This window comes from Lathyrus oleraceus, chromosome 6 (assembly GCF_024323335.1).
Source record: "Lathyrus oleraceus cultivar Zhongwan6 chromosome 6, CAAS_Psat_ZW6_1.0, whole genome shotgun sequence".
NCBI classification, from domain to species: Eukaryota; Viridiplantae; Streptophyta; class Magnoliopsida; order Fabales; family Fabaceae; genus Lathyrus; species Lathyrus oleraceus.
Window position 1 is genome coordinate 252058380 of NC_066584.1, and position 19353 is coordinate 252077732.

At 35.7% G+C, this 19353-nt stretch overlaps 1 protein-coding gene across 1 annotated transcript; it reads right to left on the reverse strand.

Moving 5' to 3' along the window:
• Positions 1–5843: 5843 nt before the first annotated feature.
• LOC127091030 (protein CHROMATIN REMODELING 19) lies at positions 5844–18933 on the reverse strand. The gene is made up of 12 exons (XM_051029531.1): positions 18222–18933; positions 18009–18126; positions 17591–17631; positions 17253–17503; positions 16991–17171; positions 13848–14033; positions 13297–13470; positions 13029–13187; positions 10010–10087; positions 9772–9908; positions 6494–6712; positions 5844–6325 (listed from the first exon to the last, which is right to left on the reverse strand). The coding sequence occupies exons 1-12, from the start codon at positions 18744–18746 to the stop codon at positions 6163–6165; spliced, it is 2232 nt and encodes a 743-aa protein (XP_050885488.1). The 5' UTR covers positions 18747–18933; the 3' UTR covers positions 5844–6162.
• Positions 18934–19353: the final 420 nt, after the last annotated feature.

Genomic DNA, 19353 nt, shown 5'->3' on the forward strand with positions numbered 1-19353 from the left:
GTCTCATTGTCATTATGGAATTTATAATGAGTGTTGGCATTGCCTGGGAACCAAATCACGTTTATGTCTGGGGTGGCATGGTTCGACGGTGGTTACTTATGGCCGATCGAGATGCCAAGATTGGTGAATACATATTTGCACCACTATCAGCAAATTTCGTAGGATTAGTTTGTAGGTTTTCCATCATTGATGTTGGTATCCCATAAGGTTGTTTACGTTCTAACATGGGCATTGTGAAACTTTAGGCGAAAGGCTTAGCCTCTACCGCCATAATAAGTCTAGGAGTCACTGGGTGACTATGAGTTATTGGAGACAAAATTGTTCTTTCTGGTAGAGTTGATAGTGAAACTGTCGTTGACGGTATGACTGTTATGCTAGCACTCGAAAGGATTGGTTCAATCGATATTGTAGCGATTGTGCTTGTCTCAGTGCTATTAGAGGGTTGTTCTCCATTGTTATTTCTGGGAATAGCCATCCTCATGGCGTAGCTCCTTATAGAATTCCTAATTTATCTCTTTGTTATTCTACAACTTATTAGTCTCATGCACACTCAGAAATGAGAAATTAATGAAAAGAAATGATATTTTTTCGAAATAAAATCAACAATTCACACAAAAAGGATCCCATTGGGCGTGCCAATTTGTTTACTGATAAATTTGGTAAACAAAACAAGTTTCTATTAATACTTAAGGGACCAAACTCGAAAATCTCCCAGAACATATTTGTGTGAATTTAAACCCTTGAACACCATGTTATGATTGAAATCGAAAACATAGTGTGAAGATAATGATGTGAAATTTTGACAAGACTTGGAATGAAAAATATTTTGAAGACAGAGATAACTGAAATCGAAATGTAAAAATGAAGATAAAATGATAAATGATTGAAATGTAAATGAATGCAGAAAAAGGCTTGAATGTAAAAGTGCTTGGAATTTATAAATATGGAACGCATACGTATATTTTTTTCACTCGTTTCTCAATTACGCAGATACTTTGAGTATGTAGAAATATGAGTACAATTGCGGACCTCTATAATGTAAATAGTCATCCTCTTATATACTAATCTAAAATAACCACCTACAAACGGTCGATTACACAAATCACGACACGTTTTACTTCCATGCAGCGGTTATCTTCGACGAGTCTCCATGTGTCTTCCAGTAACCACGTGTTCTAATCCAATTGTCGCTCTTTCAATCAAACCAAATAACCAACTTAAGCATTTGAAGTTTTCATAAGTCCATAGATGTTACCAACGTTCCTCGACCTTCAGCTTCTTATTCTAGTATTCAATTGGCAAGCCATTGATGGGCTATGATTTCGACGAAGCAAGTAATGATGTCGAAGTCGAAGATATTGTCGATATTCCAGTTGAAGTAGAAGTTGTTGCAGACATACCCGACACAATCAAAGTTGGAAAGGTTATGGCTAGCAGAAGTCAGAGACCTCAAAGAACTAGAGTTCGTCCAACAAGACTTCAAGATTATGAAGTGGTTGGTGATGATGAAGTCACAATAGATGGTAAACTAGTTCATTTTGCTTTACTTGCAGGTGTTGAACCACTCAACTATAGTGAGGCTTTAAAGAATATGAAGTGGAAGTATGTTATGGTCGAAAAGTTATAAGCAATAAAAAGAAACAACACATTGGAGTTGGTCGAATTGTCATCACATACAAAAATTATCGAAGTGAAGTGGGTGTTCAAGTTGAAGCACAATGTTGATGGGTTGATGGAAAGATATTAGGTGATATTGGTAGCTCTAGGATTTCTTCAGCGAGCAAGACTCGACTACTCTGAAGTCTTTGCACCTAAACTTTCTTCTTCTTCCTCGTCTTTCTGTTTATTCCAATCTATATATTTTTCTTCTTTTCAATTCTAAAATGTGATGAACAAGTTTGAGTCATTCAACCCTTGTCTGTGAATCATTTGAGTGAACAGTGGTATAAAGATTAATTAATCAATTGGTTTTGTTTAGGCAATATATACATTATGTGCTCATAAATTTATAGACGGCCGGGGTGATTGTGTATAACTATACATACTTGACATATTTACAAACGTAATAATAAAAGTGCAACATACAAACACCACCTATTAATGACTTATGATGTGATTCTGGAAATAAGTGGGACTAGGAATAACAAAAGGAAACGATAGAGGAAACACATGCAGACATGTGAATTGCTTGTTGTAAGTAACGCAAGTGAGCAGTGATTTGACATTAGAAGGACACATGAAGCTGGGGCCACTCCTGTGGTCCCTCTTCTGTGTGGTTCCTTTTCGGTGGAACCTCAAAATTGAGACATGGTGTGGGCAAAAGTACCCAAACAAACACAATCGTTTTTAAATGGAAAATCTTACACAATAATAACAAATATTCGCATATACGTACACAAAGGGGAAATGGTAACTGGTATTATTAACTACTCCCTCACATTGTGATATCAATAAATAAATTGTGATATCAATAAATAAATAAATTTGTTCTTTATTAATGTTATAAGTTTCGCTTAATAGTTAGACAAAGATATCAAAAACTAGGACCTCAGTTTCAAATCCACAACATTTTAATTATTCACCTTTAAAATTATTGATAACTTCAAATTTAATAGATTGTCTGATATAATTTTTTTTACTAATATATTTGTTAAAATATTATTTTGACATCCACTTGATTAATATAATAGTTATTTCGTGTTTTTGAAAAATTGTCACTAAAAAATTATTAGTTGTGTCATAGATTATGTCACTCTCTTTAAGATGTTTTGATGTTTTGAGATATTATTTAAATTTTTGTGAAGTAGGCACTAAACCACGACGCCTTCAAAATAAAACAAAATAAAACAGTTTAATTTTATATTGTATAATATTATTTGCACGGTAGATAATCGGTTTAGAATTAAACGTTCTGATAGCACTATGACTAGTCAAATATGATATATACATTACTTTTAATATCTGATTTTTATACCAATCGTAGATGGAGCAATGACATCACTCAAAAATAAAAAACAAGAAAAGAAAAATTATAGATGAAGCGGAGACGAGAGAGAGAGAGAGGAGAAAGATTTTGAAATGTGAAAATATGAAGTGAAGAGGAAATTTTGACCATAAAACGTATGGGAGGGGGATGGAGCTGATTCGGCTCAAAATTATCCATTATGGAACTTGGTCAGTAAGGAGACCTGGAAAAGTGGAAGGCAAGGTAAAATCGGTCAACAATTAAGATTAAATTTCAATAACAAAATATAATTGATCATCCAAGCTCAAATCGAGTCAAACTTCTTTTTTTGTTTAGGGTTTAGGATTCATTGGTTCATGATGGTGCATCTTCAATGTTTCACAAATATGTATCCCTTGAGGGAACATATATAAGCCCTATTAAAGTTAGATATCCTTTTAATATGGAACTTTAATGAACTTTTTCTAATTCATCTCTAGACACACTAGCTCATACTTGTGTTTATTTATTGTCAACTTAAAATCAATAATCTTTTCCATTTTTCCACTGATCCTTTGATTTTCAACAATCCTCACTTGAATTTTAAAAAAAAAATTTGATTATGCATAAACAAATATATTTATAACTTAAATTTTTGTGTAATAAATAAGATTCTAATTCAAGAAGAGTAATAAAATTATCTTAAACTGTATCTAAGACATAAAAAACAACACACAATATTTTTTTAAGATGTATTTTAAAATTCTTTGTTTTAGTGGTCCTATTCATGCATTCGGTTTGTTCACGATGGTCTTTGTAGAAGTCTCATGTTCTGTCTTTTGGAAGAAAAAAATGCTTTATTGAATTGAGATATATGAATCTTGTATATAAAGTACTCTTGTTATCGATTCCAAAGCAATGTAAGAATTTTTTCTGCACCGGAACAATATATATTAATCCTAATATGTGTCTAAATAAACACTTGAAAAGTGTGGTTATTACCATTTGAAAATTTCTTGAGTAATGATTTTGTGGTACATTATTATATTTTGTTCAACATGAATTTTTAGTGAATTTTGTCTTCGTTTATGTACTTTTTAAAAACTCTTTAGAAGGTCGATCATTTCAAAAAAAATCCAAGTTAAACACGGTTTAACTGTAAAAATTTGTCTTATGAACTACAAAAAGAATGTGTATTTTTCTGAATACTAGTAAATTTTTATAAATTATTATTTAACCATACATTCGCATATCTTTGATGGCTTTAAGATTTCTCCTTTCCATGAGGATTTGATCCCCTTTATGTCTCTTTTCTATGCGATTTATCTTCACTTTTTTAATTTGCACGCTGCAAGAAACTTATGAAACAATAAATGATAAATTGATCGATTAAATATGTGGGTTATCATTAAAATAAAGTGGGGACTAGAATTTTGAATCTTTTGAATTTTGACAATGACATTTTATTTGAATATATTAAGAAAGATTTTCAATATATGAGAGATTATACATCGATCGACAATCAACGTCATTGAACTCCAATATATTTTTTAAAGATATCACATCATCACAATACTTCTCTAAGATAGATTCAAGTTTACTTTAAAATTATTAAAGAATAAGAGAGTAGAAATTGATTTCAAACCCGTTTAAAACTGAATTGGATCATTTTTTTAGTTAACTAATCTTTATTAAGTGTTTTTTAAATTTTGAATTGAATCACTAATGTGGTTTGATTTATCTCTATTTGATTCATGAACCACAAACACATCTATTATCATCACCTGTAATTTTGAATATTAGTTAAAATATTTTGACCGTACTATAGTACTCTTGTGGAAGAAATAACAAAAGGTTATTTTTGTACGTTGAAGGATCTTTTCACGGTGTAAAGTTGCTACCTTTTTTGTAAAATCGAATATTGTTAAGAAAAAGAGGAAATTACTCGGCTAAATGCCTTTGATTCAACAGCTATATTACATGCAAAAGTGGATAAAGAGTAAGAGAGAATCGATGATGATTTTGTGTAACATCAAATTGACGTAAACTGAAATCTTATCGTACGTAATAACTTTAGAAAGAGTGACGACATAACGAGTAACAGTTTTTGGAATCCTTCCTCTTTCTTTCGTAACTTGTCTCATTACAACTCTTTGTTTCCGCACAACTCTTGTTTTATGAGGAAAGCCTCATGCAAATTGCATTTCTCTACATATATCGACGTGGGGTTTCGTTTACATTGCTTGGACTCATTCCCCAAATCAGCTATAGACAAGTTATACAAATTTAAAAGAGCATATTGGATGCCAACACAGAAAAAGTAGAGAATTTCTTTGTTTGGCACTATCTATCATAAACACTAGCTAATCTAAAAATACATTTTTAATCAAAAAAAACTCGTGTGTGCTATCCTTTTCCTTAAAACTCACTTGTTACATCTGTAGAGAAAAAACACGGATTAGAGTGCTGCCCCATTCCAAAATTATATAGTGAAATATTCAGTCTAAGGAGGTTTGCTGGAAGGGAAAGTATCAAGCCAGAGTGAAATATTGGGTCTATACTATTTTGTGATCTTATTTCGTTTGAGCTAAACGTGATAATTATGTATCAAACGCTTGTATAATGATGTTTCCTTATGCAGACTTAGAAGTGGATTCGACTTATCAATTAAGAATATTTTTATCTATTTCTCCACAAGAGCATTTATTGGTATAGATGTTATCCAACGAATTGGCCTGCGTGAATTTTTTAATCTTTTCATAAAAGCGTATTTAAGTTTGTTTTCCTTTTGATATAATAAAAGCAGGTGAGAAAACTCTCCTCTTCAAAGAATTTTGGAAAAAAATTGTAAAGAAATGTGCCTGCGTTGACTAGAACTAGCAGGTAAAACCAAAGAGGCTAATCAAAAGATTCAACTTGCAAAGTATAATATTCAATACTCTACAATTAATAATAAACAATGCGACATAAGAGCATTGTCCAATGAGGCTTCCAGAGTAATGCTTAATAAATGTGCTATTCTACCTTGATTCTTAATACTCTAATTATCCTATTGATCTATCTACCTAAAGAGATTATTCATGTCATCAAATACATGAATAAAGACTAATGTACAACAATTTGAAAATTTTACTAATTTCTAAGGCGGCAAATTGTCTTTTGTGCCAATTTCAAGGATGGTCAATTTGTCGTAATCGGATGATAAAGTTTTCTTTGGCTCAATATTTTAACAAAATTGCAGACAATATCTCCCCCATTGTCTTCTCAGGCATGTCCCCTTCTTTGATATCTTCCATGGACTCTAGAACAGCAGCATCTAATCCTAGCTTTCTCTTTGCAATCTCATACACATTCTCGTCAACCGTTCCCTTTGTCACCAGTCTAATTGGAAACATCATAAAAAAACGATCAGCCAGATTACTTAAAAAGAACAAATATAGAAGGTTTAGTATCCCTCCTATTCCTTTCAGGAAAAAAAGAAAGAGAAAAATAGCAAGTCGGTACTATTGTGGATGTTAATAGAAGTGAAGGGAGAGAAGGGACAAATACCTATATATGGTTACAGGCTTTGTTTGACCAATTCGATGACAACGATCTTCTGCCTGTCTATCAATCTGTGGATTAAAATCCATGTCATGAATCACAACTGTATCAGCTCCAGTTAAGTTTAAGCCTTGTCCACCAGCTCTTGTGGAAAGTAAGCATGCAAAAATCGAAGTATCATTATTGAATGTGTCAACTATTGTTTGCCTCTCTGCTACCTGTGTGCTGAGAGTCAAATAGTAAATAGTAAGGAAAGCAGCATCTGCTGAACAATACTTGAAAGGGTGCACATTTCAGCCTGGTGCTAAGCAGACTGGACGATAAATATTTGATTTTGAAAATCATGATAGACACTTCAATATAAATTAGTTGAAATTATTTGAGTTTACCTTTTCAAATAATTTCATCTAAAAAAACCTAGAGGTGTGCATATTAGTTTTTCAACATTTCCTATTTTTAATAGATAATGATCAGTTCCAGTTTAGTAAACCAGTTATTTCATGAAGTAGCAACTTCCAATCCCTACCTCTTGTTTGCATTGTCATGTAGTCACTTATGAAGTTTGGAAGGATTAAGAGGAAGGAGAGCGAAACACACTGGTAGTTGTTGGCAATTCCACCTTCATTGTGGTCCGTCCCTAGCCCGCCTAATTGCGGCATTTGGCTTGCCTTCAATGCAGCCTCCAACACCATAGTGTTTTAGTGTTTTTGGTGTGAAGGGATGGATTTAGTCCCACGTTGCTTAGAGATGTGGTTTGTGTTGCATTTATAAGTGAGGACAATTTTAACCTTACAAGCCAGTTTTGTAAAGATAAGTTAGACCCGACCCAAATTCTACTATGATATTAGAGCCTATAGATCGGGCCACGGACCACCCACCCACCGTTGATAACCACACACTAGTGTTGGGCGTGAGGTGTGTATTAGGAAAATTTCAAGGCCCGCATTGGTTACAGATAGAGCCGAGAAAGAGTTTACATAGATTGGCACCCCTCACCTTACAAGTTGGTTTTGTAGATATGAGTTCGGTCAAACTCTAATTCTAATTCTATGATGACATCAGATCAGAGCCTATCCTACTATCCTAGATTTATATTGGGCTTCCCACACCATCCATCACTTCGAGCTCATTGAGGCCCAAGCGTGAGGGGGTGTTGAAAATTCCGCCTTCATTGTGGTGTCTGCCCCTGGCTCGCCTAAATTGTGGCATTTGACTTGCCTTCATTGCAGCCCTTAACACCTTCATTGTGTTGGATGTCAAAGGGTGGATTTAGTCTCGTGTTGCTTAGAGATATGGCGTGCATTGTTTTAATTAAGTGGAGGCAATCCTCACATTATAAGTTGGTTTTGTAGAGATGAGTTAGGTCCAACCCAAATACTAAGAGTAGTAAACAATTTAAACATTCAACGAACAAAATGACCTCCCTTTTAGTGTGGCATTGGGTTCAGGACTTGATTCTGTAGTTCATGGAATGCTGTGGCATTGGGTTTTGGAACTGAAAAATGTTCCCATCTGTTAAGAATGTGTGATTGGGCCTAACTCAACCCTACAAAACCGGTTGGTAGAGTGAGGGTTGCTCCCACTTATAAAGTCATGTTCAGGCCATATATTGTCCGATGTGGGACTCTTAACACACACCCTCACGCTCTGATACCATGTTAAGAATGTGCGATTGGACCTAACTCAACCCTACAAAACCGGTTGGTAGAGTGAGGGTTGCTCCCACTTATAAAGTCATGTTCAGGCCAAATATTGTCCGATGTGGGACTCTTAACACCATCCAAAACCCATTCCCAAGCAGAACATTTTACAATCAATTCTAGATCAGTGATCCAAGAGGACAAGAATATTGTCAAGGTTGTCAAACTCAAGAATTAACACTAACTTGTAGACAGGTAAGAACATTAAAACATCTATAATTGTATCCAAACACAATTCAACAAACAGACTAGATCTGACCATATAATATCACAAGATAATTTCATAACTCAACACACAAAAGTTGCAAACAAATTCAAAATCAATTTACAAACTGATAAACCACAAGACTCAAATTACTAACAGTGTTATCAGTGGCAGATATAATAAGTGTTTCGTCCTATGAGGAAGCTAAGAAAAAATACACCAAACCATACTCCATATTGGAATTTTGACAACATTGGTTACTTAAGAGTGAAAGGTGATACGACTAGGCTCCCATCGCTGGAGCTGGATTGAGCTGGGTTTTGGCTCATCAAAGTTGGGTTCATTCTATTAGGGATAAAGGTTGGACCTCCCTTGTAATGAGCCAAGGCCCAATTGTCTTCCCTAATTCATAACTGAATTCTGTTATGAGTTGGTTACTACCTATGAAGCATGGACACCCCGAATACGACTCCGACACGGAGACACGGGTAATAATTTGAAAAAATGAATAAATTAAAAGTAATCACAAGTAGTGGTGCAGATGACCGACACAGACACGCCTTTTTTTAGAGGTGTCGGTGCTACATAGGTTTTGATTGTAACTGAAATCATCAATGAGTCATTCTTTCAGAATCTCTCTCCCTCTCTCTCCCCCTCCCCCTCTCCCTTTCTCCCTATGAAATCCTGCATGTGTAGCTTGGGAAGAACAAGATCCTCTCCTACATACACGGTTGTTATCCTCAGTTTCAGACTCTCTTCTCTCTCGCTTCGTTCTTCTATGTCACTCATGGCAAGTGCGGGAGGAAATCCATCTGTACTGCCATACACAGGTGAAAACCCGATCTAGACAACTCAGATCTGAGTTGCGATCCCTAACGAAAGGTAACATTACTGAGTTCCTCGCACGCGTTCACGCCGTTGTTGACACTCTCATGTCAATTGAAGATCCAGTTTTACATAGAGATTAAATTGAGCTTATTCTTGAAGCTCTTCCCACCGAGTAATTTTGTAGCTGCTGTTAACGATAGGTCAGAGTTCGTCTCTCTTGATGAATTAGAACCTCTGCATCTCACTCAAGAATCCTGCATTGAAAAGTTTAAGAAAAACACTATAGATATTGTCGCTGCTAACCTAACTCAAGGTATCTCACAATCTCCCAATCCACAGGATAATTTTCCTGATTCTAACAACTCCAATCAATACAATCTGAGTGTAAAACTATATTTTACAATGACAGCGCAAGTCTTATTCTCTCTTGTTCTTATATATGATTTAGTTGTGTCTGAGTTCAGCAGCTGACTATATCAGCCTACATAAAATGCTCCATAAACCATACATATTGAGAGTGAAGAAAGGTTTAATGTCATAAATGGCATTACCTTCCATCAAGCCGTTTGTAGGTCAACCCAATAACATCCAAAGCCCACTCCAATACATCAAGCATTGATGTCCATTGACTAAAGATCAAGACACGATGGCCACTCTTCTTTAGTGATGGAAGAAGTTCTGCTAGAGCCTACATTATCCAGAGTAGCTCAAATCTCAGCATGCCATGCAAATAATCATGCCAAAAACAGCATAGTTGACAATTAGAAAATTGAGCCACAAAATTCATACCCGACATTTTGCAGAAAGCATAACGTACTTATCTGAAAGAATCCCCTTTCTATCATTGATACGATAATGAAGTAAAAGCTGCAAATTAAAAAAAAATGCACCTTCAAATTCAAGCCAACAATATGCAGAAGGCATAAACAACTATCAACAAGTTAGATTAATTATATTATAATACATGAAAGCTTGTATTTGTTAGAGTTCTACATTTTTGAAATTATAATCATGCAAATACACCTAGGGATGTGTAACAGAAAAAGTAACATGTCAAAAAAAACCAATGAGGGAGTTAAATACTGATGAGATGGTTGCCAGCTACATAGCAAATAGAAACTAGAATCAAAAGCATAATACACTTAGTGGCCGCCAGAATTAAAAAATGTGTCAGTTTGTACAACTAATTTGTTCCTAATAATGACTGTTCCTAAAATTTATGTAGCTAATGTTAGCTTAGCCTTACTCTCAGAAATGTTGTACAGCTGTAATTACTGACATAACTGACCTTGTTAGTTAGTTAGTTACACTTGGTAAAAATACTATATCTTTGTATCAGAATCATCGTGACAATAATACAAATCCTTTTCACTCTGACCCACTGACAATAATACAAATCTTTGTACGATTTTACGATATTGCAACTGCCCACCGTGCCAGAGAATGATCAGAATCGGTTTTTGGTAGGCACGGCCAGAATCGTCGTGATATCACGTGAAAACGGTAGAATCGCAGTATCTGTTGAAAAACCCTAAAAAAGTTTTTTTTAAACCTGAAAAGATTCTTTTCTGCCTAATAACTAGGATAAATGATAATAACTAGGAGTAATCAATACTCAGCCACCCAATAATTAAGGATTTATTCAACTTCCCAAAATACATCATGATTAGTGTAACTTCCCAAAATACATCATGATTAGTGTAACTTCCCAAAATACATTTATTCATTCCAATTCATTCATGTTAAACTCTTTCACCTCTCTCACGATAAATTAAGTGAATTTTCATTAAGTTTTTCTTAGAAGTTTTCAATTGTTATTTTCTACTGTTTTGAATGTTGTGTTGTTTTGAATTGTGCAGAATTAGTTTCAATGAATATTATCCTATGGAATTTCAGTTTTTTAAAGCAATTTTACTGTTATTTGAATTTTATTTGTATATTATGTTGTGTCATATGCATATTATTAATCTATATGCAAAATATATATGAATTTTTCAATTTGGTAGGATCTTACGATTCGTGTTACGATCCCCCGATTCACAATCTAATCACCCCAACCCGATCTTGCGTAGGATCTCGAGTCTGACTACCTTGCACTCACACACTCATTATTTTGAAACTCAGAGAAAACTAAGATGGTTTAGACCCCTAGACCATAATGGTCTTTCCCAAAAATCATCATCCTCAATTGCCGGCAGGATCGCCATTAACTCCTCCATTACAAATTTCTACAATAAATAAAAATTCTCCAGCAGCCAGAGATGGATCATGCCTCTATTACAGTTCCTGGTTCAGCTCAAGTAAATTCTCACACCAAGTTACCAACAAACTAGATGATCAGAACTTTCTGCAGCAGCACCAGAAAGTTGAGCCTGTCGTCAAGATCAAGGCTCATCAAAGACTCCATCATTCCAATATTGTACTGAGAACTCATCAATAACTTTTGTAATAATTGGATCGAGACTCGAATCACATTAACCCTTCAAATCATGCTTGGGAACATTAGATGTTCCATAATTTGGCTATATGAATTTGTAGCAGTGCTTTAAGAAGCAAAGAGGGGAAACCATCAGAAGGATATTATAAAGTGGCATTCCTTCTCCTTTTCATTCACTCTCAGTAGTAGCATGTAGTGTGTGCTCTTGTTGTTTAATTTTGACCACTGGAAACAAATTTTTGTTTACCATAGACTTCAAACATCACAATGTAATATAATGCTCTACTGTTAAGATAAATTAGTCTTATACCACATTTGAGGTGTTAGCTCAGTGCTAAAGGCTTAGCCTTGTAATATAAAGATACTGAGTTTGGATCTCGGAGACAATGGTAAAATGGTCATTAGTGCTTCAATTAATATAAGAAAAGGATAAATTATTCTTATACTAGAATGTTTTGTTGTTATAATTTTGAAACTAACAAATAGCTATAAATGTTCAACAATTGCAAACTCGTCTGAACCCGTAAAGCCCTAGTCACAATCAGATTTTGCATCAAGTAAAATGGGGTGAACTGGCAGGAAAACCAGGAGTGAAGGAATGGTTCGCAAACAGAGATTTTGCATTGAGTACACTATTTGTCTACGGAAAAACTAACCCTAAAGTGTTTCTAAAGCGGTAAGATGGAATTTTCTAAATTTTAAAAAAAGCTGGTTCCATAATTGTTTGAGAGGTGGAATCTAAATTTCTAAATTTTAAAAATGCTGGTCACCATTGGTGTAATAGTTTGAGTGGTGGAATCTATAACGAGTCCAACTCATCACGGGACCTCGCTATGGAGGGAGCTCTATAGCACCTAATTGCCCTTTCTAAAGTTGGTTTCATAATAAAAGGAGAGGGGCAATATAAAAACTTCCCATTGGTGTAGTAGTTTGAGTGGTGGAATCCATAACGAGTCCAACTCATCCGGGACCTCGCTATGGAGGGAGCTCTATAGCACCTGATTGCCCTTTCTTAAAAAAGCTGGTTCCATAATAAAAGGAGAGGGGCAATATAAAAGTCCCCCCATTGGTGTAGTAGTTTGAGTGGTGGAATCCATAACGAGTCCAACTCCTCACTGGACCTCGCTATGGAGGGAGCTCAAAAGAACCTGATTGTCCTTAGTTGGTGTAGCTAGCAGCAGCTGACAGCTATGAATTGAACCAACATCTCGTGCTATTGACAAGTAGGGTTAAATAAACCTGGAACTTCATTGCAACAGACAACTTCAAATAGAAAAAGAAAAAAAAATCTAACGAACTACTTGAACTTATTGGTGAAAGGCGTATGGGGGAAAGTCACAGATAAATTGCACTCTCCGAGTAGAAGATTACCCGGTGAATGGAGAAGTCATTGTAACTTTTAAGCTCCTCTATAACTCTGTCCATAGTACATTCAAAGCCAAAAGCACCCAATGGATGTAGCTTCCTAGCAAAGCGATCTACATCCTCGTCAGTATAAATTCGCCTTATCAACAAAGGATGGTTGGCAATCTGGAATAGGCATGAAGAAGATATAAAACAAATGAAATAGAGCTATATGAATCCAAAAAGGAAAGATAGATAGATTTTAAGTAAAAATAATATGTATAGAAGCAAGAACCTTGCGAAACTGAACAAAGTAATTATTTATTTGTCGTCGAGGAAGAAGTTCAAGAACATTTTTTGAGTTCAGATCAGAACATTTTGTTAACCGAGCTTGTGAAACAGTCCGATACTCCTCAATGGCTTCCCTATATGCATGTTCCTGTTGCTTTACCATCATGACATATTCAACCTACAGTAACAGAGAGGCTTAAAAAATACTACAACAGGTCTCAAATACAAGAAGAAGAAAAAACCGAAAAAAACGTCAAAACCGATGTACTCAATTCTTGCAGTAAATTTTTGAATATTTTTCAATTATACCCTTGTGGAATATTAAGACATTAAATACACTCCCTTATATTAAAAAGAATACTTTAAATGAGGGTAAAGTCATTTAATTAATAAATACACCTAAATAGTTATAGCTTTCCATGAATGAGATCAAAAAATCATCATAAGTTCTCTTATAATTAGAACTGGAGAGAGTATATAACAAGCTTATTAATATGTTGAAGATGAAGAGCATATCGACTCAACGAAATCATTACTAAAAGGTAGCAAACATACCTTCTGTGTTTTTTGAACAAGTTGCTGCATTACATCAGATTTCAGACGCCGCAAAATAAATGGCCCTAAGATAGACTTCATACGACTTATTAAATCTGTATCTTCAGCACTTAGTAACTTTTTTAAATCAACATCTTCAGAAGCAAAAATATCAGGCATCATAAACTCCAACATAGACCATAACTCCTGCAACAAATTCATGGCAAGGCTTACTTCAGGAAATACATTTATATTAATACCAGCAAAACTAACAGATATAACGGACAGACTTTGCTCAAAATGTAAATACATTATTGGCACAGAATAGAAAAGACGAGGTGTTTCTTCCTTTTGTTTTCCCTGGCAACAACTGTTTCTGCACAAGCCTATCACAAACATCCAAAGTTGTTTCTATCAAGTTGTGTATTACCATACAGTTCAAAAGGAATTGTTGTGTGAAAAACCAGAAGTTTTCATCATTTGAAAAAATACATCAACATTGAGATATACGATCTACAACCTAAAGTAATAATCAACAAGCACACTAACAGTTTTGTTATCCTATTATTTAATATATTGATGTAAAACTTTCTAATTTCATAAATATATAATGCTAATAAAGAAATCTGTTAAGCAAGCAATAGTGCCAGGTCTACAGGTAGGCAATAATGTCAAATGATAAACGGAACAAAGTTATAAGCTAGTTTTCTGTTCAAAAACCAAAACAGCACCCAATGGTCAATACAGAAAATAAAAAACAAAATCAACTCGTAAGAAACTTCTCAATAGACTAAAAGGTCCTGTAATCACTAATTATTGGATACAAGGGGCAAATGAAATAGAGGAGTCCCGTGTGAATCAGTGGATACAAGTTAAGGAAACTGAATACCCTCCTACCTAATGGTGATAAGATCGTGGTTTACCGGTGTGGATATCCTGCAATTCAAACACCTGATGCAGATAGGACTGGATGGCTAAAGATTGCAGCAAAATCGCAAAAATCACCATCAACTACCAGGATTGGGAGTTCGTCGCAGATGGGATTTTGAACCTGATTGGGTGTTTGCAGAAAATTCTAGTCTGCTGGCTACTGCCACACAGCCTTGTCCCTCCACCGGCAAATGCAATGTGGCCTCCTTTCTCTCTTCCGTTTATTTGTTTTTGCACCACCGCCCATGGTTGTTAAGCATGTGTTCTAGATGTGAGATTGTGCGATCACACGAGTTTTTCTCCCTAAACCATGCCGGAGCAGTGCAAAAATCATTGGAGAGGCCAGAGCTGTGAAAGTGCAGAGGAAGATAGTGAGTTCGTGGGATCAGTGCCGCTTTGCATACAACATGGTTTCGCTCATTTGACCCAATTGACCCATTTTTTACCAAGAACGTACACGTATTCAACCCGATTTCCCACCTTTTTGACTTAGAACTCTACCTGTTTTTTAATCACTTAGAAAGGGTACACTGAACATACACTCTTTTGAGACTAAGTGGGTTATAATTGATCCATGTAGCCAATCCAACTTTGGAATTTTTCATCCTTTAATGGTTTGAATTGTTCAAGGTATTCCCTTCCATTTCTTCTACAAATTCTTCTGATCTCTCATCTCTGCAACTATACTCATCATCTTCTCATCTTTGAAGAATTGTTCTAGTTGTTTGACTCCTCTTCACCTGATCTACTCTCTTTATCACAGAATCTAGAGGACTTCTCACTACATGTCCAAACCACCTAGGTCTATTTTACACCATCTTTTCTACTATAGGTGTGTGTTATCCCAACACTCTCTAATATTGTCATTTCTAATCTTATCTTGTCTAGTCTTACCACACATCCAAGGCAACATCATTATCTCTGCTACACTTACTTTAACCGCCCAACATTCTATCCCTTACAACATTGCAGGTCTTACCACAGTGCAATAAAATTTTCCCTTCGACTTGAATAGCACCTTTGTGTCACATAAAACCCCTCTATTCATCCTCCATTTCATCCACCCAAGCTTGAATTCAATAGTTTCCACATTCCACCCCAAAAAAAGCCTTTGGATCTAGCGAACATGGCAGACAAGTGGAGAAGCAAAATCAGTGAGAAGAGCATGGCCATCCTAACAAGAAGGTTTAAAACATGCTGAAAGAAACCCTACAAGACGCAGATGCCCAAAGAAGAGAGGCAGAGACAAAACTTCCTAAATCTGCAAGAGAGAAAATCAACAAGTGCGATATGTGAATTGTAATCATAACACCTAAAACCAACTCCCAGACACAAACCTGGAAAAAAATTGCCTCTCTCAAAATCACTCAAAGACAAAACATATATCTCTATTATCTATTATCAAAATGTTTTTTCACCCACAACTTTTGTTCCGCTTAGTCCCATCCTCCCATTGCTTCCAACAAAAAGTAATATAAAGGAACAAGTTGAGCAAGTGTGGGGAAAGAAATATGATAGGCTACGGAGGAGGTAAATCTGAAGTTGAGAGGATCCTATTGTAATTTCTCTGCATCCTAACAAACAGGACACACTGCAGCAGGGGGAGGGCAAGGAATGAGATACAAGAATCTGCAGAAGTGAAGTGAATATGACGCAAGGGATAGGGGTGGGAAGGGCAAGGACTCATTTGGGTGAATGTTTGGGTGGCTGTCTACTGCCACAGGGAAGAGGAGTCCGGCTTCTATGAATTACCTAAATTCAACTTCCATATTTTCTTATTACTTTTCTACTGTGGTGAAAGCTCACTTGAACTTTTAATGTATTTATATGTTACATTCCAGTTCCTATCATAAATTTTTAGCATCAGTCTCTATGGTGATATTTTAACCACTTGAGAATTGGATTTGGAGTGAAACAAGAATACATCCAATTAAAAAAAGGAAATATCAAACAATTCTGAAGCTTGATATGTCAGCTGATAGTCAGTGCCACTGTGTAATGTGAGAGAGATTTAAGATATAGAAGAGTAGAAGATTAGTAGTTGTATCAGGCATCAGCAGTGAATTGAGGTTGCAAAATATGCTTTTAGCACATAACATTGTAATATTGTTCAGCCAAAACATAGATATTTTGGAAGAGAATAAGTTACTCCAGTAATTTGTTCAGTAACTTGAAACAGTTAATGAAAAAAGTCACGCTACAGCAATAACATTTACTACATAAGTTAAACATACATGTAGGTCATTTTGAAGAGGTGTCCCTGTCAGCATCAAGCGTTGGTTTGCATTTCGAGCAACAGACATCAGATTTTTCCACCTAAAGCTATTTTTGTCCTTTAAAGCATGTGCCTCATCCATCAGTACACAGCTCCACTTCCAACGCTTCAAAATTTTACGATCATCCTTCTGCTGTGGACTAGAGCAAATATATATTTTAAAACTATAATTAATGTATGAAAAAAGTCATGTAAATAGCAAAAAGTATAGAGGAAAGAACCTGTGCCGTTCGAAAAGTGAATAACACACAAGAAGAACATTAAATGGGGGAGGCAATCCTGCCTTGGATAAGGAGTTTAACTCCTTGCAGTATGCTGTGCGTGCAGCCCCGTGATATTGAAGAACAGAAATGGATGGGCACCATCTCTTTAGTTCCCTTTCCCAGTTTTCCAAAACAGATGCAGGACAAACTATAAGATGTGGACCAGAATCATTGTGCAAGTGATTCAACAAAGTCAAATATGTGATTGCCTGAAGACAAGAACATGTGACAAATCTTACATCTAAAAAGTCAAGGTTAACAAACAAAATTATAGAAATGAAAGAAGAATAACATACCTGAACCGTTTTGCCAAGCCCCATTTCATCTGCCAATATGGCTGTGCGGCACATGAAATCAAAAGTTAATCACATGATTCATAACAGCCATACTAACCTCTAATTCTAAAGCACAAAACCACAAAGTTATAAAAAAAATCAGTGGCACTTTACACACAATAATGTTCCAATAAACACAAACTCAAAAGCTGCAAACATCAAACACACAGCAAGCATGTCATTCCATAACAAGGAATGCAGTGATGCATCACCATCACATGAAACAGTCACAAGATTTGAGAAAACCGTAATGAAATATCGAAATATCTATCCGATCATGTATTCTTTTTTAAAGAACACAATAACAAGTAAGCAAAACAGAAAACATCAGTCCACAAAACTTCTTCATCATACCATAACCAAAAACCCTAAAAATTACCTCCTGCAATACCCTTCCGATACAGCAAAAGCAAGAAATTGACACCAACCAGTTGATACGGCTTTAACAGAGGTTGAAAATCCGAATCCTCAGACCCACACGCAACATCAATATCATCCTATCAAAATCACACAAACACTTCAAAACCATTCAAACTAAACCGCTAAAAGTAGAAACGAAAGCAATAACCATTTTCTTACAAAAAAAACACACCTGAGTAACAATTCTGACTGAACAAGATTCCACCTCCGAATACCTATCACAAGCAACTCCAGAAGAACCAAACAGCTCACCTTTCAACTCAACCGAAATCCTAGCGCACTTTTGCAAAGCCCTACCAACCAAATCATCTTCGTTCTCTTCTTCAACCTCATCCTCCGTCGAATCAATCTCAAATAAATCAACAGCATCTCCATTCCCATCCCCTCCGCCAAACTCATCCTCATCATCATCGATGATAAACCTCCGACGAGTCGTCGTCGCCGCCGCGGGAGCTACTTTACTGTCATCCACATCAGCGTCCTCCAAATCATCGAGGCATTCAGAGGTATTAGCGGTGTTTCGATTGATTTCGACGCAATCGTCTTCGTCGGATGAGGAAAGGGTTTGAGAAGGAGGTTTATAAGCGAAGGAGTCGAGAGGCGGTGGTGGAGAGCGAGGTCGTTTGAGGACACGAGAGGGTTTGAAAGAGTGATTCTCCCATTCGTCGTCGGAGATTTCGTAGAGTTCGGGTTTCATTGTGTGCCCTAGAAAATGTGGTCAAGAAGGTGTTGAAGTTGAAATTGAGGAAAGGCGGGGTCAGAGTCGGAGAGAGAAACGAAAAGGAGAAAAGGAAAGTGTGTGTAATAAAAGTGACGAGCGCGGGGAACGTTTCGGTACCAAGGGGTATACCGTGCACGTGTATTATACTACTCGATCGTCATTAACAATGGATGTTTTCGTAAAAATGTTCAATTTTATGAACAAAATTATTCAAATATGGTCTTTTTGTTAATACTATAAAATGAGTGGTTATGAATTATTTATTCAACAATTTCCTTTCAAGGAAATATTAGAATTGTTTTACATTTTTTCAGTAAAATTTGTCTTCTTTGTGGGGGACAAGAGTCTAATTCTAGTGTGTATTCATATGTCACTCCATCTACATGACTAAAGTTTAACTAAAGATATACTAGTACTAGTAAAGTTCAAAAACTCAATATTACTGTTAGTTCAGTTGCTAGATCAATTCAGAATCTCAATATTAATACTAGTTCTGTCTTTTGTGATTTTTTAAATTGTGTTTTTGTGCTACTTCATTTCATTCATATTTACTAATTTTAAATTAGGGATGGATATCGCTTGG

Excerpts from the sequence above, each read along its gene's own strand:
- LOC127091030 (XM_051029531.1), bottom strand. The coding sequence starts at position 18,746 with ATGAAACCCGAACTCTACGAAATCTCCGACGACGAATGGGAGAATCAC. Across the intron at positions 13,471-13,847 it reads TTGTTCAAAAAACACAGAAG|GTTGAATATGTCATGATGGT; the intron begins GTATGTTTGCTA and ends CTGTTACTGTAG. Across the intron at positions 6,326-6,493 it reads AAGCCTGTAACCATATATAG|ACTGGTGACAAAGGGAACGG; the intron begins GTATTTGTCCCT and ends GTTTCCAATTAG.